Source organism: Buteo buteo, chromosome 22 (genome assembly GCF_964188355.1).
Source record: "Buteo buteo chromosome 22, bButBut1.hap1.1, whole genome shotgun sequence".
NCBI classification, from domain to species: Eukaryota; Metazoa; Chordata; class Aves; order Accipitriformes; family Accipitridae; genus Buteo; species Buteo buteo.
Genome location: NC_134192.1, coordinates 115,934 through 137,783, shown reverse-complemented (window position 1 = coordinate 137,783; position 21,850 = coordinate 115,934). Strand labels below are relative to the sequence as shown.

The window sequence follows — 21,850 nt, the reverse complement described above, 5'->3', positions numbered from 1 at the left end:
GCCCCGGCCCTGCCCCTGCGCCGCAAGCCCCGGCCTGCTCCGGCGCGGCGGGCGCTGCTGCGCACCGCGCGCGGCGGCACCGGCGGCCCACGCACGGCCCCGAGCACGCGGGCACGGGCGGGCACCCGCACCGCCGCCGCGCACATGCGTGTGCACCGCCCACGCGGGCACGGCGGGCACATGCGGCGGAACGGGAGAGCACATGCACCGCCGCCGCGCACATACGTGTGCACGCTCCCACGCGCGTACAGGCGCGCACGGGCGCGCGCAGGCACCGCCGCCGTGCACGCACGGGTTTACCGCTCACGCGGGCACAGGTGGGCACACGTACAGACGCGGGTGAGCACACACGCCACAACCGCGCACATGTGTGCGCCTCCCACACGAGCACAGGCGGGCACATGCATGGGCACGGGCAAGCACGGGCACAGCTGCCGTGCCCGTATGTGTGAACACAGGCACACGTGCACAAGCATGCACATCCCAGGCATGGGAAAGCACATGCACCACATCCGTTCACATGTGTGCATATGGCCACACATGCATGGGCGAGCACACGCACTGACACCTCCACACACCTACTTGTACACACACTCGCACGTGCACGCAAACCATATGAGCCAGCAACGTGCACTCGCAGCACAGAAAGCCAACCGTGTCCTGGGTGCATCACCAGAGGTGTGGCCAGCAGGTCGACGGGGGGGATTCTCCCCCTCTACTCCGCTCTGATGAGACCCTCCTGAAGCTCTGCATCTGGCACTGGGATCCCCAGCACAAGGAGGACATGGACCTGTTGGAGTGGGACCTGAGGAGGCCACAGAAATGGTCTGAGGGATGGAACCCCTCTGCTAGAAGAAAGGCTGAGAGAGTTGGGGTTGTTCAGCCTGGAGAAGAGAAGGCTCCGCAGGGAGACCTTATTGCAGCATTTCAATACGTAAAGGGGGCTTCTGAGAAAGATGGAGAGAGAGTTTTTACCACCGGATCAGGTTTCCCAGAGAAGCTGTGGATGCCCCATCCCTGGAAGTGTTCAAGACCAGGTTGAGGTTGAGCAATCTCATCTAGTGAAAGATGTCCCTGCCCACGGCGGGGGGGTGGACTAGGTGGTCTTTGAAGGTCCCTCCCCACCCAAACCCTTCTGTGATTCTATGGTGCACACACCCCCACAAAGGTGTATTTGTATGCTCTGGAGTGTGCATATGGCATTCACATGCATGTGTGCACACATGGATGGGGGTGTGCCCCCAAACACACCTCCCTGGGCAGGAGACAGGGTCTGGTCCCACTTTCTACCCCGCAGTGTGCACGTGGCCCCAGCCCTGCAGTGTGGGGTGCCACGGCCCCCAGTGCCCAGCCCTCACCCACTGCTGCTCTGGGACCCCCGTGCTGGCAGCCAGCCAAGCCCAGACAAGAGTCCCACACCCCCCCAGACCGCAGCTCACCCTGTCACCTATGGGCCATGCCCGGGGCAGGGGGCCTGGGGCTCCCTTGTCCCCTGCCTTGTGCATGGCTTTGCCCTTTGGGCTGTAGTAAGTAGGGGGGCAGGGGGACCTGCTGTGGGATTTGGACCTCCACATTTTGGGACTCTCCATTTCCCACGTGGGGCAGGGGCGGGGGTGGCGGGCTTGGCTCTCAGTGAACCATCACTACCCCCACATCCTCATCCTCCCCCAGCTCCTGGTCCCTCAGGACCAGGGGTGTGGGATATGGGGGGACGGACCGGGGATCTGTAAAATGGTGAGATTATAGTGATGGGGAGACAGACAGCAGGGCCAGAGGCTACCCCAGTGTGTCTGGGTCCTGTCTGCACCTCTGGGAGACCACGGAGCCCTGCATGCTACAACAAGTCTGCTGGCCTGCAGCTTCCCTGGGGTCCCATGCAGGGATGCCCAGGATGCCCCAACCCACGGCCGCATCCAGCACAGGCACTGAGGGTCCCGGTACCCAACAGCCTGGGCATGCCCCCATGCCCTGGGTCCACGGTCCTGCCTGGCAGCAGTGGGAGCTAGCTGCATGGAGAGACAAGCAGGTCTCAAAGGGGCCATGGGGCACAGCCGCCTGCATGCATGCGCCCCCCTCCCCAGTGCACCTGCGGTTATCTGTACACATGGGCTTGCACAAGTGGCCCTGCCCACGCACACGTACACACACTCACCCACATGTGCACACATTCACCCATGTGTGCTTACCTGCCTGTATGTTTGCTCACCTGTGTGTGCACACACATGTGTGCATACATTCACACGTGCACATCACGTGCATGGACACATTCACCCACGTGTGTGTTCACTTGCATGTGCGGTCACTCACACTGGTGCTTGTGCTCCCCGGCATGGGGCTGTGCTCCTCCCTGTGCACTCACATGCATGTGGATGCATTCACCCATGTGCGTGCATGTGTTCACCTGTGTGCATTGACGTGCGTGTGCCTGTATTCCCCCCACGCAGCTGTGTGCTCGCACTCAGCATGCTTTCAGCCAAGCACCTACATGCTCCCATGTGTGCACATGTGTTTACTCCAGTGTGTGCTTGCATATATTCACACTCACCACCCCTGTGCACATGTGCTCACCTGCATGTGCATGGGCTCACCTGCAAGCGTCCTCCCGTGTTTCGGCGCCAACGTGCGCGTGCATATGCTCCCACACATGTGCATGCGCCCGCCGATGCGTGCCCATGCCCACCCACACGTGCGTGTGCTCACACATACCTGCACTCATGCACCCACGGGCAGGCGTGCGCACGCGTCCACCCCCGTCTGCGTGTGCTCACACGCGTGTGCTTGTGCCACCCAGCGGCCGGCGCTGCCCTTGCACCGCGGCTCTCCCAGCCCTGCGCGGGGTCGTGGGGCTGCCAGGGGTGCACAGGGGGCCTGCGCTGCCCTGGCACGGGGAGAGGGTGCCAGGCCCCGCTCCGTGGTGCCCGGCTGGCACGCAGGGGCCCTGGGGCAGGCATTTGGCCAGCAAGGGAACGATGGCCGTGCCCGCCTGCACCACCCTGCCGTGAACCAGGGCACCCCAGAGCCAGCTCAGCAGCAGCAGCAGCAGCACTGCACCAACCCCCTGGGCACTGCCACCCTAACCGCCACCTCCCCGGTGCCACCCCAAAAGTTCCAGCAGCAACGTCATGGCTGTGAGTGCCAGGGACAACGCTACAACCATCACCCAGGCATTGTGCCCCCTCCATGTGCCCCTGGGTAGGGGTGCAGGCACTGCCCTCTGCCCTGACCCAGCCTGGTAACAGTGGGTACAGAAGACACCCCTCCCCTGCCCACGGCTGCATTCCAGGTGCCTGCAGTGCCACAGGGGCATTTGGGTCCCAAGAGCTTGCCAGGGTTTGGCTCACCTCAGCTGGAGCATCCCCCCCCCAGCAGGCACCCACCAGCTCCGATGCCACTGGCTGGAGATGCAGGGACAAACCACACGAGACACAACTCAGTTGTGCAGCTGCTGCTGCTCCTTTACTGTGAGAGAGGCACAATGGCATGCAACAAGGCACAGGCACTGGCACCGGCACACTCCCCTGGCACGGTGACCTGCTGAGGGCTGCCAGGCCCCCCTGAGAGCAGCATGTCCCCCAGCTCCCAAAGGGTGCAGTCTTTGGTCCTAGCAGTGTCCCGGGGCAGGCACAGGGGGTGGCTGAAATGGGTGGGCATGCAGGGCACCCCAGTCCTGCCAGGCACCATCCCAGGTAGGGCCAGGTATGTGTGGAGTGTAGTGTTCAAGAGGCTGGGAGGGTCCACATCAGGAGCAGCCACACGGGGAGGATGCTGCAGTGACAACCAGGCAGGTATGGGCGCTGCCAGCACCCTGGGGCTGGGCTGCCTGGCTGTGGCCACCCCCAAAGGTGCTGGGGACCATCCTGCTTCCCCAAAATGCTTCCCCCCACCCCAAGCTGCTGCTGGTTGCATGAAACTCCTGTGCAAAATCAGCATCAAGGCACCTGCCCACCCCATGGGGACAGACAGACAGCAGTGGGGCACGGGGGTGACCCAGCGTGAGGCTGAAGTGCTAGCTAGGGCTGCTGCAGCACTCCATTTTGTCCTTAGTGTGGGTTTTTTCCTCTATTAATCCCTCCTGGTGCCGACACAGAGGCTGGAAGCGAGGGCTGGATGAGGCTGGGTGGTCCCCATGCCCACAGCGCTGGTGGCAAGGGGTACCCACAGAACCTGGTCTACTGCTCCCAGCACCCCATCCCCTGGCAGGGCACCATACCAGGGCACCCACCGCAGTGTCCCCCAGGAGAGGGGTCCACAGCACCTGCCTTGGCCCCCCTCGGTGTCTTGGGCCGGCAGGGAGGGGGTTAAGGACCTGCTGGCCAGGGCCATTGTTCTGGACACAATACAGAGGAAGAGGATGCCGGGCCGAAATTCCTCCAGCTCCCACCGGACAGATGGACAGAGCTGGACAAATAGACATAATGGAGGACAACGATGGTTTAACCCTTCCAGGCACTGCACAGGGAGGCCTCAGGGCACCCTGGGGGGTGTTTAAGGTGTGTAGTGCAGCACCAGCTGCGGGACAGGCACTGGTGTGCAGGACAAGGTGGAAGGACTCCCACAGGCACAGAAAGACCCGGGGGGGTGGCAGGATCTGTCCATCTGGTCCTGCTGGGCCACTGGGTGCTGGGTGGCTGTAGAGCCCAGCGCAGCTCTGTGGCACGACCCTCGCTGCCAGCGCCTGGACTGGCACCCCCTCCCCTGCTCGGTAAACCAGAAAAATAAATAAAAGGCAGGGGCTGGACAGACCGACAGACGCAGGGAGAGCCCGCAAGGGGCTGGATCCGCTTTGGCAGCAAGCTGGGCTACGGCCAGGGTCCCGAGGGGAGGCCGGGCAGGGGGCTAGCAGCCCTTGGGGACCTGGCCAAGGCTCTCACGCAGGCACCGGAGCTGCTCCTGGCCCAGCTTGATCTTCTCCTCCAGCTCCCGCTGCTCAGCGATGAGGGCCGACTTCATCTTGACGAAGTGCTGGTAGTCCTGGAGGTGCTCGGCGGGCAGGTACCACGCCACCATGGCGCCCACTGCCTCCTCCCGCCGCCCCACGTGCTCCTTCAGCTCCTTGGCATCCTCCAGCTGCGCCACCAGCAGCCGCTGCTTCTCCCGCAGGGCCACCTGTGGGCGAGACTGGCAGCGTTGGTGGGGAGTCCCATGCCCCGACGGCCTGTGGGTGCTCCCCTGACCTGGGCCCACCTTGTCCTCGGTGGGGGCGTGCGGTCCCAGGCTGCCCAGGGCGGTCTCCACCCTGGCCAGGCGCCCCGAGAGGGAGAGCAGGAGGTTGACCACCTTGTCCAGGTCACCCACGAAGAGGCGGTACTTGTCGAACTCCCCCGGGGTGCAGAGGGCTTGCAGACGGGCAGCCACGTCCTCACCCAGCGCCCCGTTGGCACTGATGTCCTCCTGCAGCCCCCGCTGTGCCTCCCGCAGCACCGCCAGCTTGCGGCTCAGGCTCTCAATCAGCTGCAGCTGCCAGAGGGAAGGGTCAGGGGCAACTGGGGCCACCCCCTGTTGGGACTGGGGAACTGGCACATGGGTGCAGGGGTGCCACGCTGCACTGGGCCCCACAGACCGTGACCATCTGGCAAGGCCCCCGGTTCCCATGAGCTACCGGCAACAGCCCTGCTCCCTGCGAGCATCTAGCAACGTCTCAGACACTGTGAGCATACGGCAATGCCCCCAGTTCCCGTGACACCCAGTGATGCTCCTGGTCCCTGCGAGCATCTGGCAACGCTCCTGGTTCCCACGAGCATCCCGTGACACTCCCAGGCCCCTCAAGCACCCAACAATGCCCCTGCTCCTTGCAGGCATCTGGCAACGCCCCAGCTCCTGTGAGCATCCAGCAATGCCCCCGGTCCCTGCAAGCACCCCGCGATGTCCCTGGTGCCCATAAGCAACCAATGATGCCCCAAGTCCCTGTGGGCATCTGGCAAAGCCCCTGGTCCCCGTGAGCACCTGGTGATGGCAGCGGGGAACCCCAAGGGCATCGTCCCCAGCAGTGCCCACTTTACCTTCTTTTCCACCAGCTCATGGTCCACCTCCTCCTCATCCTCTGAGCTCCCCTCCACCACCTCTGGAAGCTCCTTCACCTTGCCGAGCGGCTCAGCTTTGCCCGCTGCCGCACCATAATATGCCGGTATGCTGGCAGTGCTCCCGGGGGGTGGCGAGATGGGCTCGAAGCCCTGCCTGTGGGGACAGTGGCTCAGTGCTGGGGGCGGCGGGGTGCAGCCTGTCCTCGGCACAGTGCCCGGTGCTGTGCCAGCCCTACCTGTCCTGCGCCAGGGCCTCCAGGCGCCAGTCCTGCTGGAAACGCTGCCGCCAGGCCTGCCGCTCCCCCACCACCAGCAGCTCACCCATCAGCTCGGTGGTGGTGCCAAGGGGGGCCGAGGGGGCCAGGATGCTGGCCAGGGAGCGGTCCCTGCCCGCCACATCCCACAGCAGCTCCTCCGAGTCCACGCGGCAGGGCTGGGGCTGGCCCCCCTGGCAGCTTGCCCCCTCCACTGCTCCAGGGCTGGGCTTGGGTGCCTCCGGGGTGGCGGGGCCAGGGCCACCATGCAGGGGCAGGGAGCACTCACCCACCCCGCGGGGGCCGGCCCAGCCCCGCTCCTGGTTCCGACTGAGCCTTTGGGGCTGCTCCTCCATCTCCCAGGGGTGCTTCACTTTCAGCCGCTCCTCCCCGGCCCCCACTGCCCTGCTGACACCCAGCCAGGGGCACCCACGTCAGCTCCCTTGCCCACCCATGGGGAATGGGGACACGCGGGGCCATGCCCACCCCAGGGCAAGAGGTCAGGGACGTCCCCCACCCTGAGAAAACCCCACAGCCTGTCCCAACTGGTGGATTAGGATGCTCCGACGCAGGGTTCAAAGGGCCACATGGCCCCAAAAGCCACCCCGTGCCCAGGCTGTGCCCACAGCCCTGCTCCCACCCACCCCCATGCTGCAGCAGCACTTGCCTGCAAATCTCAGCGCTGCCAGGATCGGGCTCGGACGTCCTACGGAGTGATCCGGAGGGGTTGGGTCGGGGCCAGGCACCCAGTGGGGCAGGGGGGCGAGCAGCATGCCCCCGGGACCGGCCCCCCTGCTCGCCGGTGAGGCTCTGTGACCGCTCGCGCACAGCCTCAGCAATGCTGCGGCTCGGCACAGGGGCGGTGGTGAAGGCAGAGCTGTGCCCGGAACCATTCCGTAGGTGCTGGGACGTCCGGCGCTGCCTGTACTTCTCCCAGTTGGGGGGAGGTGGGCGGGGAGGTGGAGGGCCCTTCTTTTTGGGGACGCCAGGGGGGTCCAGCTTGGCACGGAGAAGGTCCCTCTGGTCGCGGCCCCGGGGGCTGACAGGCTCCAGGTTGAGGTGGCTCTCGGAGAAGGCCCTGCCCCGCAGTGGGCGGTGCAGGGGGTCCGGGGGGCTCTCGGGGGAGCGGGCCAGGCGGTCGCCATCCCACGAGAGATCGTGCGTGGATGTGGCCCGGTAGCAGGACGGCCACTCCGGCTCGGCGCTCTCAAAGCAGGGGTGAAAGGGGCCGAGCCTTGGGAAGCCCGGTTGATAGCGGGAGAGCTCGCTGGGGAGAGAAGGGGGCACCCGTCCCCCCCCAGTCATCCCCCCCAGCAGCTCACGTCCACCCCTGCCTCAGTTTCCCCAGCTGAACTCACCCACCCCCACTGGTGGGGAAAGCCTGGGCTTGCCTGGTGCCTCCGCACTGGGCACAGCCCCCTGCAGATGTCCCCAGCCCCCCGGGGATGGGTAAGGAGGGACCCCACCCCGCCATGGGCACCTCCTCACACCCCCGGGCCCCCCGTGGCAGGAACCCCCACTTGGCAGGGCACAGCACAGCTGTGGCCAGGGCGTTAAGGGAGGCACGTTGTACATCACCAACCAAAACCACAGCAGTCCCCACACCTCACTGGCAGAGGTCCCCACCAAGGGGCACGCACATCCCGGCACCTGGCATGGGCTCACCTGACGGACTGACTGGCTTTCCTCGTTATCGCAGGTGGTTCCCACTCATCCAGAGGAAATTCCTGCGTGGGGGAAGGAGAAGGAGTGTGAAAGCAGGGTCAGCGTCCCCCTCCCCAGCACCACCCGACCCATCCCCATCCAGGTGCAGCAGGCATGCAGGGGGTTGGCAGGGCCCCTGGTGGACACAGTACCCCCCACCCCAACCTAGGGTCATGCTCCAGGGGTGCGGGGTGGTGCCTGTGCTGCTCGCCGGCACAGTCCCAGGGGGTCACTCACCGGGGCAAAAGCTCTCCGGGGGGGCCAGGCGTCGCTCTCCTCCCGCCCGGGGCGGGGGGCCGGGCAGCAGCAGTCAGGGCAGCGCACCCAGGGCTGGGGGTGGCAGCGGCAGGCGTGGCCACGGGGCAGCGGTGGGGGGCACAGGTCCCCCCCACAGTAGCGGCAGGGCTCGGGGCGCAGGGGAACCCCGTAGGGGTAGGAGAAGCCCCGCAGGTACTCCAGCTCCCCCGGCCTCCCCAGCGGCTTGTAGCAGGCGGGCTGCTCCCGGCAGCACTCGGCGTAGGGGCCAGCAGAGCCAGGGCGGCCAGGCGAGGGGGGGCCATACGGCTGGTCCACGGAGAGGCGGCGAGCGTCCCGGCGCTCAGGGCCGGGGGGCTGGAAAGCACCAGGATCACCCACCGGGGGCTTGCCGTGCCGGGGCGGCGCTGGCCGGCTGCTCTCCTCGAAGAACCGGCGGCGGTCGGCGAAGGGCAGGAGGACGGCCTCATCGCTGCCCTGTGGTGGAGAGCTGGGGTCCACCGGCCCCTGGCCATAGCCCTCCAGCTCACGGGGGCTGGGCGAACGCTGCGGCTGCAGCTTGCGCTCCGGGGACCAGCGCCAGTGGCCCTGGCCCGTTGGCATCACCCGCTCGGGGGACGGGGGCCCTTTGGGGACTGGCAGCGGGTCAGGGGTGGGGATGCCCCGGTCCCCTGAGCGGCCGGGGTTCCTGCCATCCTCGCCTGGCGTGGGGCTGAGATGCTCAGCGGAGGCGCGGGGTCCCTCCGCCGGCATGCTGCCCTCGGGGGGCTCCTCTGCCTCCTCCACCGGCTCCTCACCAGGCGGCGGGGCGCCGGGACCCCGGCTCTTCTGCAGCTGGGCCTTGCGTCGCTGGATCTCATTGCGCAGGCTGGTGGCGAAGCGGTCGCTGCGGCGGCGCATCTGAGCGGAGCGGTGGGGAGGACCCCCAGCCCGCCGACCCCCTGCCCGGCTCTCCTCCTGCGCCGGCCCCTCGGTGCTGCGCGCCGGGCTGGCACCCTGCCCATCCGGCCCACAGGCTCGCTGCGGGTCGGGGCAGCAGCGGCAAGGCGGCAGGCGGCAGCACGGCTCTGGGCAGAGGGGGGGGTCCTGGGCAGCCCCTGCAGCCCCCGGCCGGCTGTCCTCGGGGTGCAGCGGGGAGAGGGTCCAGCGGTGCCCATCGGGGGCCGGTGAGGCTCGCCCGCTACCGGTGCCCACCTGAAGGGAGCGGAGCTGGGAGGCCAGCAGCTGCTCGGGAGCACTGTGCCGGTGTGGTGCATGGCCCTTGAGAGGGGACAGCAACGGGTCATCACCTGCTGCCACGGCATCCGGCACTCTGTGCAAACCACCGTCTGGGTACAGCTGATCACCAGGCTCTGTGCTTGCCCCCAGGAGTGGCTCAGCCGGGCACCGGTCCGGGTGGGAGCTCAGCATGTAATACCGGTCGGCAGAGAGAAGGTCCTTCATGTGGTGCGGTGCCGGCGTCCTCCTGCCTGCTGCCTCCATCTCCCCATCCCGCTGGCAGAGGAAGGTGTCGGAGATCCACCGGCCCTTGGCATGCAGCATGTCCACTGACACCGAGGCCCGGCGCCTATCCCCTCCACCAGCCGGGGCTGCCCGCAGGCTGTCCCTCCTGACAGGGGGCTGGGGGGGCACAGGCGCTCGCCAGGCCTCGGGATGCCGGCTGGCGGGTGGCTCAGCGCCTGTGGTCAGGTAGCGCCCGTCAGGGGGCTTGCAGGGGCCTGGGAGGGCAGAGTCAACAGAGGCGGCTTCCTCGGGGCGGAGGGAGAGGGCGCAGTCAGAGGCGATGGAGCTGGCGGAGAAGGAGCTGTAGGCTGAGTCCCGCTTGCTGTGGTACATGCCCTGGTCAACGGGTGAGGGGTCCCCTTCATAGTAGGCCTGGCCGGGCTGGTCCAGGCTCTCCATGCTCCCGATGGAGCTGCTCCGGTCGGTGCTGCAGTGCCGGGACAGCGGGTTCCACTGCAGGGACAGCTCGCTGCCGCCCGGCCCCACGCCAGCATTAGGGGTGCCTGCCGCCCCCTGCCCAGCTCCCTGCCAGCCCCTCTGATGGGCGTGAGATCCTGGGGAGCCAACACGCCACCACCACACACGCACACCCCCCCGGGACAGGGGGGCACAGGCCGGCACAGCCCCAACCTGCCCTTCAGCCCTGGGTCTGGGGGCAGCACGGAGGCTGCCCCGGCGCTGGCAGCAGGAGCGGGCACAGGGACACAGGGCGTGCGTGGCTCCGGCCGCTCGGGACCTGCCCGCTCTGGCGGTGGGGGGGGCACTGGGACTCGCAGCTCCTGGCCAGCTCCGGCGGAGCCACCGCCCCTTCCTGCCGGGAACCGGCGAGTAAACAGGCAGGGGAAAGGGCAGCGCGGCAGCAGGACGCGGGGGGATGCCCGACAGAGGCATGGGGCAAGTGAGCGAGCTTGCACCCTCCCCTCCCTGACCCGAGCAGGTGCCCCATCCGCCCCCTCCCCTTGCTCGGTCCCACGGGTGCCCCAGGGGGTGGGTCGGGGGTCTCACCTGACATCACACCCTGAGGGCCAGGAGAGGCTGAAGGCGTCAGCGGGGCAGTGCATGGCAGGGGCGTCGGGGCGGCTTTCGGCGAGCTTGGCCACGTGCCAGGAATGGGGCCGGAGGACGGGCACGTTCCTCCTGCCAAGAGCAACAGCGGGAGAGGACAAGAATGGGGAGGAAGCCGGGCCGAGGAACCGGGGCTGAAGTCACTTCCTACGGGGCTTCCTGTCCCCCCCAGGCCAGCGCCCGCCCGAGGGGGATGGCGGCGAGGAGGGTCCAGCCCTGCCAGCACCCGGCGCCGGGCAGGGGGATCCCACAGTTCCCCCCCGCTGCCAGGGCTCCCCTGTCTGCGGCATCCCTGCTGCCAGCATCAACAGGGGACCAAGGACGTGGCCCCAGCGCAGCCCCGCGGGCAATGCCCCGGCAAGGCAAGGGTCTCTGCTGGGACCGGACCAGCTCCGTGGGCACGCCAAGGGACCCTGGGGCCACATCCATGTCCCCACTGCGAGCCTGACTTTCCCCCCTTGTTCCTTGGTCCCTCAGCATCTGCAGCAAGCGCCAGCCACATCGCGTCCCCAAGGAGCAGTCCTGTGCCAGGCCCTGTCCCACTCCCCATGCCAGGCAGCCAGTCCCCATGCCATCGCACAAGCAGGCAGCGATGTCCAGTGCCGCCGCACAGACATACAGGCAGATGCCACCTCCTGTAACCCCCAAGCATCCGGTGCTGCCCTAGCATCCACCGGGTGGGCAGGGCGGGTGGCAGGGATGAGCTGTGGGGTCAGCACAGGGGTCCCTCCACCCCAGAGCCCTCAAACTCACCATGGATGATGCTGAGCCCCAGCACAGCCCCGTGGCACCCCGTGCCCTGCGCTGCTCCAGCCCCTGGGTGCTGCTGGAGCCCGGTCAGGATGCAGCCGGGGAGTGGATGCAGGTCGGGGGGGGGGAGTGGACACGACTGCAGAGCCCAGCCCTGCCTCTCCTTCCTTTCCCAGGCCTGCAGCACGCAGGCAGGCAGGAAGGGAGAGGAGCGGCCACGCTCGAGGATACCGCCCAGCAAGGGGGTGGCGAGCCCGCCACACTGCCCCAGCTCTGCTGGTGGCACACTGGGTTGGGGAACCCCCACTCACCATGGGGTGCTGGCAGCCATGGTGGGGCTGCCCCCAACCCATCCCAGCACAGGACACCTCCAGGCTGGGCTGGAGACAGGGACACCACCAGGCTCCAGCCAGTCCCCCGAGCAGGTGAAGCCCCCCCGCCCTTGGCACCACCACCCCCTCTGCGCCCCCCACCCGCAGTGCTGCCAACCTGCGGACGATCATCTTCAGGGTACGGTAGGAGCCCTTGATGAGGATCAGGGCCTCCTGGCGGGACCCATACAGCGGCGTCCCGCTGATGTTCACCAGCTCGTCGCCTGGCTGCAGCCGGCGGGACAGCGCGGCCTTGCCCCCATCCTCCACCTGGGCAACAAAGAGGGGCGTCAGGGGGGGCACGGCCCCCCAGAACACCCCAGAGGGTGTGCCGCTGCCACCAGGTGCCAGGGGAGAAAGAGGCTTCGGAAAGGGGCTGCCTGCGCCCCAGGCACCACGGAGGAATCTGCGGCGCCGGGCTCCCCCCCTGTCCTGGTCACATGAATTTCTGAGCAAGGAAAGGGCAGCGGGGGGGGCAGAAGAAAAATGTCCCGTCCCAGCAGATTCCCCCGCAGGCGCGGGCAGCACAAGGGCCCTTTGTCCAGCGCGGATGCCAGCCCCCCGCCACTGCTCCCAGCCCCACATCGGCCCTGCCCGGGCATCTGCGGTTATTTCGATGCCTGAAGGATGCCATCATGCCATGTGCGCCCAGGGGAGCCAACAGCAAGGGAATCGCTGAGGTGTGCCTGGCCCTGGCACATGCCTACCCCATCCTGGCACCCATGGCCGAAATGAGCCTAGTACCCCATACCACCACAGCTTGGAGGACACAGGGCCACGGTGCTGCCAGCACAGAGGGGCCCCAGCCCGTCCCCTCTGCCCCAGCAGGTAGGTGCAGCATGGGCAGCCCTGGGATTAGCAGTGTCCAGCTGGGGCAGGCAAAGCGCCTGGTGCTGGCACTGATTTCTGCCCACCCTGCTGCTCCTGATGGCCGGGGATTGCCATGCCCAGCACCTCACACCGCAGGGCTGGCAAGTGAGCCTGGCTGCTGGGCTGCATGGTGGCAGTGGCACAGGGCATGCAGGTGTGTGGGGCAGGACCTGGGGTGCCCCATGCCCCCATGCCCAGCGTGGATGTGAAGCCAGACCTGGCCAGACACTACAGCCAACACAGAGTGACAGGCCGAGCTGGCCTGGCCCCATGCTGGGGCTCCTGCACCCACCCTGCCCGTGGGCTCCTCACCCTGCCCTGCCATTCCTGGCCTGACGGAAAAATGAGCTCTGCCTGCAGTGCCCGCAGCGTGAGCTCTGCCCACGGTGCCCACAGCGTGAGCTCTGGAGCACAGCCTGGGTGGCAGCCAGGCCCCAGTGCCATGGCTCCGCAGCAGGCTGGCCACCACACACGTGCCAGGCAGGGCTCAGGGGGCATCCTGCTGCCCATGGGCGACACAGCACCTGGGGGAGCCAGGCAGGGACAGCCAGGCCTCCTGCCCAGCCCGGCACTGCCCCATGGCTCGGTTGTGCCCAGCACCCCACAGCTCTCCCATTTTTTGGGGGACCTGGGGATTGCAATGCCATGCCCAGGCTGGGCACAGCCCAATGCGCCTGCCTGTGCGGGCAGGCTGCCCTTCCACCCAGGAGTTAGCTGTGGGGCTGCCTTCCGGGCACTGGCCCCCAGCTGTCTGCAAGGGCTCCCAGTCCCACCATGCACTTGCTGGAGCACCCGGGTTTAACCCCTGCCACGCTGCTGCCCACCGCCGGGCAGCTCTGGCAGAGCAGGCAGACAGGGCAGGCTGCACCTTCACCCCAGTCTTCTGCCCAGCCATGTGCCCACCCTGTCCTGCCTGTCACAGCCATGGGGCTGAGTCAGTGGTGACGCGTCCTCCCCCGGTGCAGGACACCACCAGGGCTGCACCCACGTCTGGGCCACCACACGCGCCGGGATGGGCACAGCTTAGCCCTGGCATCGCTCACCAGGAGCTAAATTTGGCACAAACAGCCCCTTGTTCTGCCTTCACCACCATTGAAGTCACCGCTGGCAGCCAAACCTCGCCGCCTGCTGCCCTGCCTGGCCAGGCCAGCCCCGGGCACTTCCCCAACACCACCCCTGGTGTTCACTCTGGGCCCTAATGGTGGGCACCAGCTGGCCCACAGGAATTATCTGCCTGCCCCAGAAGAGACTTGTCTTAGAAGCAGTCACAGCCACAGCAGTGCCTGAGCTCTGCCCACCCTGCCCCACGCAGACCTCCCTCCTTGCCCCTGATGTACCCAGGGGACCCTGTGCCGGGGGGCGCTCAGCAGCCCCGCGGAGGGCCCAGAGCCCACACCAGCCCCGCTATGGGACTCTGCCACAGAAAGGGATCCCGCCTGGAGTGGGCTCAGAGACCAAACTGTGTCACCAAGCACCGAGACCCCCTTCCCCTTTCCGGCGCGGGGCCCGGGGCCCCCCGAGCTGCAGGCAGGGGCTGCCCCCTCCCCGCACCGGCCGGGACACACACACCTCGGCCCGGCCGCAGCGGCGGCGGAGCGGGCGCCCCGGGGGACCCTCCCCTGAATGCACAGAGCGCTGGAACAAGCCCCCTTTGTCTGCAGAGCACACGCGGTGGCAGCGGCACGGCCCGGGGGGCGCGGGGGCCGGCACCCCCTGGCCCGCAAGGACACCCCCCCCCCATTCTCAGCAGCGGTGGGGACTATCCCCTGCTGCCCCCCCCATCCCCTCCTCCAGCAGCCGGCAGACCCACCGGAACCCACCGCCCCGAGGCCCTGCAGCGAGTCGGGGGGCGGGCGGCGGCCCCCCCCCTCCGCCCCCGGCAGGGCCCCCGGCTCCCCCCCGCCGGCGGTGCCACCCCAGGGCGCAGGGCAAGGACCGGAGCCACTCTTCCAGCTCCCCCAGCCAGACCACGCTGCCCGCGTCCCGGCGCGGGGCGTGGAGGGCCCCGGGGGGGCAGGCAGCCCGGCTCGGGGCAGGGAGGCAGCCCTGGGGCCGCGGCGCAGCCCGGCCCGCCAGCACCCTGGCCCCGGCAGGACGGTGGCACCGGGCGGGCAGGCGGCCAAACCACCCGGTGACAGGGGCTGGGCCGGGCTCCACGGGGGGACGGGGCGCTGGGGCACCCCCGGCTGCTGCCCGGCTTCCAGCGCGCCTCCCGGGAGGGTGATGCCCCGGCGGGGCCACGGGAACCGGCGACCCCCTGCGCGGCGGGACGTCGCGGCCGTGGGGCCCCACCCGCGCGCTCCCCGCTCCCGGCTGCGGAAGGAACGCGGGCGGCCGGGCCCTGCGCCCCCACCGCTCGGCACCGCACCCCGACACCAGCCCCCCCGTCCCGGGCACGGCCCTGCCCAAGCGTTTCGGGGACGCCGGGACGGGACGGGGCGGACTCCGGTCCCACCCGCCGTGGCCCCCCACGTCCCCGCAGAGCCCAGTCCCGGGGGTGCCCGTGGGCGCGGCACGCGCGGGTGGGCACACAAAGGGGGGCTGCCCGCCGCCCGGCTGCGCCGCGGGGGACGGGACCGGGGGGGGGGGGGGACGCGGGGGCCGCCCCCGCCGCCAGCCCAACGGATGTGCCGGAGGAATTTCTTCCTGCCGCCGGGCCTGGGCTGTCCCTCCGCCCCCTCGGCCCCCACGGCCCCCGCTCCCACTCTCCCCCGCGGCTCGGGGTGGCGGGTCGCGGGGGGACGTGGATGCGGGTGACGGCCCCGACCCCGCCCCGCCGCGCCGGGACACGCGACCCCACGGCCGGGGCTCCCAGCGCCGCCGCGCACCGGGTGTCCCCCCGCGTCCCGCGCCCCGCCACGGGTCGGAGGCCCCTCGCGGGGGGACGCCGCGGAGCCCACGCGGGACCGCGCCCGGCGGCGCCTACCTTGGAGACGATGAGGGGCTCGCCGTGCTCCAGCCCGCCGCGCAGCGTGAAGCCCCAGGGCGCGCCCCCCTGCAGCTGCACGTGCACGTAGTGGGGGGCGCCGGGCCGGCCCTCGGCCCGCTCCATAGCCGCGACCGCTGCTGCTACCCCCCCATCCCGGCCCGGCCCCGCACGGCGGAGGAAATGACACCCCCGCCCGCCCGGGCTGCGCGGCGCGGAGCCGAGCGGCGGGGCGGGGCGGGGCCGGCCCGGCACCGGGGCTGCTCCGCCGCCGCCAATGAGGCGCGGGGGGACGGCGGCGATCGGCTCGGCACGGCCCGGCTCGGCAGGGCAGGACCCGGCTCGGCGCGGCTCGGCATGCCACGGCTGAGCACAGGTCATGGCACAGCTTGGCACGGCTCAGCTCATGGCATGGCTCGGCACACAATGGCACAGCACGGCACCGTGCTACTCAGCCCCACTTGGCTTGGCACGGCACAGCTTGGCCCGGGGACATACACTGCGCTACTTGGCTCAGCTTGGCACAGCCCAGCCAGCGTGGTTCGACTCAGTGCAGCTCAGCCCAGCATGGCATGACATGGAGGGCTGGCACAGTTCAGTTCAGCACAGCACAGCACAGCTCAGCCCAGCTCAATTTGCCTCAGCTCAGCATAGGATGGCAATGGGGCCGGCATCGGTTGGCTGGCCCAGCAGGGCTTGGCGCAGCACGGTTCAGTGCAGCATAGCTGGGTTGGCACATTCTGGCTTGGCCCAATTCAGCATGGCACAACACGGGGCTGGCACGGTTCAGTTTGGTACAGCACGGGACAGCCAGGGGCCTGACCTGGTTTGGCTCCACTTGGCCTGGCCCAGTTTCACTCGGTGCAGTTCAGCTCGGGTTGACATGGACAAGCAGGGCTGGCACAGTTCAGCTCGTTACAGCATGGCCTGGCCTGGCTTAGCTTGGCCTGGCACCGTTCAGCACCATACAACCCAGTTTGGCCCAGCACAATATGGTGCCGCCGGGGACCAGCACCATTAGGGCCAGCTCAGCACAGCTCAGCCTGGCACAGCTCAGCCTAGGACAGCTCAGCCCAGCATGGCAGTGCGGCGTGGCCGGTAGTTTGCCAGTGCTCACGTGAGTGCGAGGGGGTGCCTGCTCGAGTGGCAGTGGGGTGATGCAGCACCTGCCACAGCTCCTCAGGGCAGGAGGCTCCTTGCGGCACCCCACCCCAGCAATCACGCTGGCGCCCTGAGCCCCGCTGCCTGCGGGCGAGCGCACGCTGCCGGCTCCTGTCTGGCCTGCCCGTTCTGGCCCCCACCCTGTCTTGCTGGGCACCGTGGGGCACGCATGGCAGTATGGCTGTGCTTCACCTCTACCTTTCCCCCACCGGGTCCAGGAGGGGCTGCTGTGCCCCTTTGGGGAAACTGAGGCAGGGGAAGGCGGCAGCAGGCGGCAGCTGGGGGCGGTGGGAGTGGATCGGCACTGGTTCCCTGGGGAGCCCAGGAGTCCCGCTCCTCCCCTTCCCGCCCGGGGCCCCGGCTCTTACTCATCTCCTTCCCAGACAGCGCAGCCGGCCCAGAAAGCTCTGCCCTGCCAGCAGCGCCTGCGGCCCCCCCGGCTGCCTGCAGGCTGGGCAGTGCAGCGCCGCGGCCCGCGAGGGTGGCCTTGCTGTACCAGGTTGGCGAGCTACACCCGGGGTTGCTCAGCCCCTGCACAGAAGGGTCCCGTGAGTTTTTCTTGGCAGCCCCCAGTCCACCAGCGCCTGCCTTGAACCCTGCCCAGCCCTGCCCAGCCCAGCTGCAGGCAGCCCAGTACATGCGCCCTGTCCCTGCACCAGGGGTCCCAGGGCAGTCCCATGGGGATGGGGCAGTCCCTGGGCTGTTTGTGGAGCTGGAGCCTACCCAGCAGCAATGCACAGCCTCCTTCGCACAGCCTCGACATGTCCACCCCGGCCCGACTCTCCTGCTCTCCCCCGTGGCCTTGCTGCCCCCCTCACCGTGCCCCCCCACTCATGGCTGGCTCCTGCCATGCCTGGACTTTTCCCAGCTTCCACCAGGCTCGGCTGCCCCCATGCCCTTTCCCAAATGAGTAACCAGGGCTGCCTGGCCAGGCGTGAGGGCTCTGCACCCTGGCTCATCACGTGGCCCCACACCCCATTAAGCACCTCATTCCCCCCTGCACCCCCCCACATGGCCCTACCAGCCCTTATTGCTGTGCCCGGCTGGCACTGGGAAGGGTGGGCAGCACCTAGGGCAAGGCAGGCACCAACACACCTCCCCCTGCTCCCCCGTATCCCTGTGCCTGCACCAGTGGTTCCCAACCAGAGCGCCCACCCCCTCCGGCCCCCTCCAGCCCAGCAGTAGAGCAGCAGTGTCCTGTCAGGCTGGGCACCGCGCCAGTCGCTCTGCCGGGGGCATGGGCTGCGGCTGCCCGCACCCTGCTCTGTGGTGCGCCCCCGGAGTCTGCCTCGGGCAAGCACCATGGAGCCACTGAGCAGCACTGGGGCTGGGGGGCAATGTCCCCTGGGAGGGCAATGCCTCAAATGACCCGTGCCAGCGAGAGGGTGGGCATCACTGTTGCAATTCCTCAGCCTTGGGCAGGTACTGGCAGAAAGACCTCTGAGCTGGGACTGCCAAGCCCAGTGAAGCTGCGGGCATGGTGCTGCCCGCGGTGTGGGTACCACCAGCTGACGCAGCCACACTCAGTGCCGCTGGGTTCCAGGTCACTCTGCCCAGCTGTGTGCCCCAGTGCCGCGGTCCCTGGGCTTGATGCCCATCTCTCAGCCAGGGAAAGTGAGGCACCGGGCAGCCTGGCTGTGCCATGGGGCCAGTCTGGGAGCAGACCCCAAGGCTCTGTGCCTGCTCTGGGCAGTGCATACCAGCTTGCAGCAATGGGCACGAAGATGCCAAGCCCACTGCCAGAGAGTTGGCATGGGGTGGAGGGGAGCTGGAGGGGCTCTCACGGCAGCAGAGCACGGCACCAGGCTCTAGCCCCCCTCCCCTGGGACCCAGGGAGTTCCTGGCCCTTTAAACCCTGATTGGGGCCATGCCTTTAAAATGGGCCCTGGGGTCCAGGACCTCTTACCCTGCAGGAGGAGGCTGGCCAGGAGCAGGTGGGCTGAGCGAGCTGGTCCTCCCCACCCACCCCACTTCACTCCCCTTCCCCACTCCCCTGTCCTGGCACCTTTACTGCCCCTGTAGCCAGGCTCCTGGCTGGCTGGCTTTGCCCCTGGTCTGGGTTGTAGTCTGGAATTTGCACCTCTTTTTGCATAGAGCACCCCTGCCCCCCACTTTTCTGTTCCTGTGCTAAGCTGAAGCAGCTGGCATGGTTATCCTGGCTTGATAGCAGCTGGCAGCACCCTGAGGTCTCCTTTTGCTGGTGCCTGAGACCAGCCGTGTCTTTCCAGGGGGAAGAAGCATGACTGCAGGCTCCCCCTAATCCTGCTGCCAGCCCTGCCTTGCCCTGTTCACCCCCCACCCCACCCCCCCCCCACCCCCAATCTATCATGGCTTTGCTCCATGCCTTCACCAGCCTCCTCCTCCTCCTCCTCGCTGTGCTCCTTTCCCGGGCTGCAAACCGGTCTCTGCTGCCCCCCGGCTCCCTGCCTGCCGTCCCCCCCCTGCCCCTTCTGCAGGCCCTGCAAATGCAGGCACCAGACAGCTGGGACTGGCGAGCGGGGCCAGCAAGCGGGCAGCCCCTGCGCTACATGCTGAACCTGTACCGGCGTGCCGCTGACCGTGAAGGGCGACCCCGCCGTGGCCGCAGCCTTGGCACCAACACAGTCCGCCTGGTCCAGGCCGGTTCCCATGGGGGTCAGCCCTGGGCAGGTAAGGAGCAGGTGGGCACCAAGGGCAGTACGGGGACTTAGCAGAGCCAGTGGGGTGAGCTTGAGCCCTGCCTTCCTCCTTCCCCCTCTTTCCAGTGTCACAGCCAGGGCTGGCATGTCCTGTGCCCTGCGGGGCTGCCCTTGGCCATAGGATCCCCCTTGGCAGGGGGCTCAGGCTCTCCCTGCTGCAGGGGTGAGATGGGCAAGGGCATCGCTAGCCCCCCATGCCCCTCTCCCCTTCCCATCCTGACTGATGCTGTGCCAGGCCAGTGGTGTTGGTGCAGAGGATGGGAATTGTCCCAGCTACTCTGCCCTTTACCCCGCCGGTAAGCGGCAGCACATGGCTGCTGCTTGCCGAGGCTCCTGCCTTGCGCTGGGGCACCTGGCTGTCGCGGGCTTTGAGGGTGGTGATGCTACAGGCTCCGCTGCACTGTGCGGGGGCTGCGGCAGCACCACGGGAGAAGGCTGTGCTGGCATGGTGCCTGCTGTGCCGTACTAGGGGGGCACTGACTGCTGCTTCCCCGCAGGTCGCTGGTACGTGCAGCCCCTCACCTACCGCCTGGAGGGCCAGCCTGATGCCGAGCACCTCCTCCGAGCCACTGTGGTCTACCTGCCCAGCCTGTCGCTGGCCCGTGGTCGCCTTTTCTGTGCCCTGGAGCTGCTGACCACCGGTGAGGCACCTGCAGCTCTGCTCAGCCCTGCTGCCCGTCCCCGCCACGGCTGGGCCGAAGTGGACGTCACCCCCTACCTGGTGCTGGGGAATGGCAGTGCAGTAAGCCTGGTGCTGCAGCATGTCTGTGTGCGTGCCGGTCGGGCAGGGGGCCGCGATGCCCCAGTGGCCCCCAGCCACCCCTTCCTCCTCCTCTACCTCAACGACACCCAGGCTGGCCTGGCACCTCCAGCGGCAGAGCCCCACCGGCACCGGCGTGACACAGGGACGCTGGCCCATGACCTGCCCAGCTACCTGCGGGAGCAGGGAGGGGAGAAGAGTGACTGTTCCCTGCGCCCCTTCCCTGTCAGCTTTGCCCAGCTGGGCTGGGACCACTGGATCATTGCTCCCCACCGCTACAACCCGCGTTACTGCAAGGGTGCCTGTCCCCGCCTGCTCCGCTACGACTACCATGCACCCAACCATGCCGTGGTGCAGAGCTTCGTCCATCAGCTGGTGGATGCCAACGTGCCCCGGCCCTCCTGCGTCCCCTACCGCTACAGCCCCATCAGTGTCCTCATGATCGAGCGCGACGGTGGCATCCTCTACAAGGAGTATGAGAACATGATCGCTGAGTCCTGTACCTGCCGGTAATGCCCGCTGCCCTGGCACATCACCCCCAGGCTCTGCCTGTCCCTGCTGGATCTGGACTTTAGGGTTTGTCTTGCTCTGCCTGGGGTGGGTTCTTCCCCCCTCCTTGCATGGTGCTGCTCTGTGGGAAGGTTTTACAATGGCAGTTTTATGTAAATTGTAGGTTTTTAAAGGCAGGAGCCTGTGCTGGGGCAGTTGCCCCGTGGCATCTGTCCTTCCTGCAGCCCCACGGCCGCTGCCTGTTTTTGGGGGGCAGGGGGGCTTCGCCTGATGCTCCCAGAGAAGAGCTGGGTCCCTGGACTGGAGCACGAAGCTCTTAATAGGTGGCTGGGGGTCTCCTGATGGAGCCAGGGCAGGAAGGGCAAGTGGTCCAGGTGTCCCCATGCTTGGCACCAAGCTGGTGCCATCAGTATCTGCTGCAACCCTGCCTGTGGGATTCCTTCCCAGCTCACATGCACCCCATCCTGTCTAGTCCCAGCTGTAGTGGCATCTCACCCGGCTGGGAATTGGGCTGCGGGGGGAAAAGCCCCTCTCCTCCCCTGCAGTTCTGCTCTGGGGGGAGCTGTGAAAACTGGAGGGACCCGAGCTGCTAGCTCTGCTGCCAGTAGTGGGGGCCAGGCAGCTGCCTGTGCTGGGCTCTGCCCGCTGCTTCCTCTGCCACCCCTGTCCTTCACCTCTTTGGCTTGCCCTCAAGCAGGGCTTGGGTCTCATCCTATCCCAGGGGTTGGACCCCTGTCGCGGTGTCCCTCTGCCTTCTCGCACCCTTGCTGTCCCATAGGGCTTGGGCTCTGCTGGGCTTTCGGCCTGTTCCTGGAGGGGTCGGTCCCACTCCTGGCACCCCTGCCACCTGTCTTTCCTCTATTTATTGCTGAATGTGTAAATAAATAAATTGATGGATTTTGCTAAAGACCATCTGGGCTTGTTCTTGCTCTGTCCCTGGGGTGCAGTGGGTGCCCCCTGGGACAGGCTAGCATAGGCTGTGTCACTGTGCAGCCACCCTTGTGCCTGCACTGGAGGGGATGG

General features: G+C 67.9%; 2 protein-coding genes across 9 annotated transcripts; one reads left to right on the top strand and one right to left on the bottom strand.

Annotated features, from left to right (window-relative positions):
* Window positions 1-3,436: 3,436 nt before the first annotated feature.
* SHROOM4 (shroom family member 4) lies at window positions 3,437-15,923 on the bottom strand. 8 transcript variants are annotated; one of them, XM_075053931.1, is made up of 10 exons: window positions 15,719-15,923; window positions 12,041-12,192; window positions 10,742-10,873; window positions 8,216-10,205; window positions 7,940-8,001; window positions 6,942-7,541; window positions 6,257-6,679; window positions 6,000-6,174; window positions 5,185-5,457; window positions 3,437-5,106 (listed from the first exon to the last, which is right to left on the bottom strand). In XM_075053931.1, exons 1-10 carry the CDS (start codon window positions 15,842-15,844, stop codon window positions 4,837-4,839), a joined length of 4,203 nt encoding a protein of 1,400 aa, XP_074910032.1. In that variant the 5' UTR covers window positions 15,845-15,923; the 3' UTR covers window positions 3,437-4,836. The 8 variants fall into 8 exon arrangements, with proteins under 8 accessions (XP_074910032.1, XP_074910029.1, XP_074910030.1 ...); XM_075053928.1 differs by lacking the exons at window positions 12,041-12,192; window positions 15,719-15,923 and adding an exon at window positions 11,555-11,957; XM_075053929.1 differs by lacking the exons at window positions 12,041-12,192; window positions 15,719-15,923 and adding an exon at window positions 11,555-11,957 and having other exon boundaries at window positions 5,185-5,451.
* Window positions 15,924-19,206: 3,283 nt separating this feature from the next.
* Window positions 19,207-20,830, top strand: BMP15 (bone morphogenetic protein 15). The gene is made up of 2 exons (XM_075054419.1): window positions 19,207-19,528; window positions 20,055-20,830. The coding sequence occupies exons 1-2, from the start codon at window positions 19,207-19,209 to the stop codon at window positions 20,828-20,830; spliced, it is 1,098 nt and encodes a 365-aa protein (XP_074910520.1).
* Window positions 20,831-21,850: the final 1,020 nt, after the last annotated feature.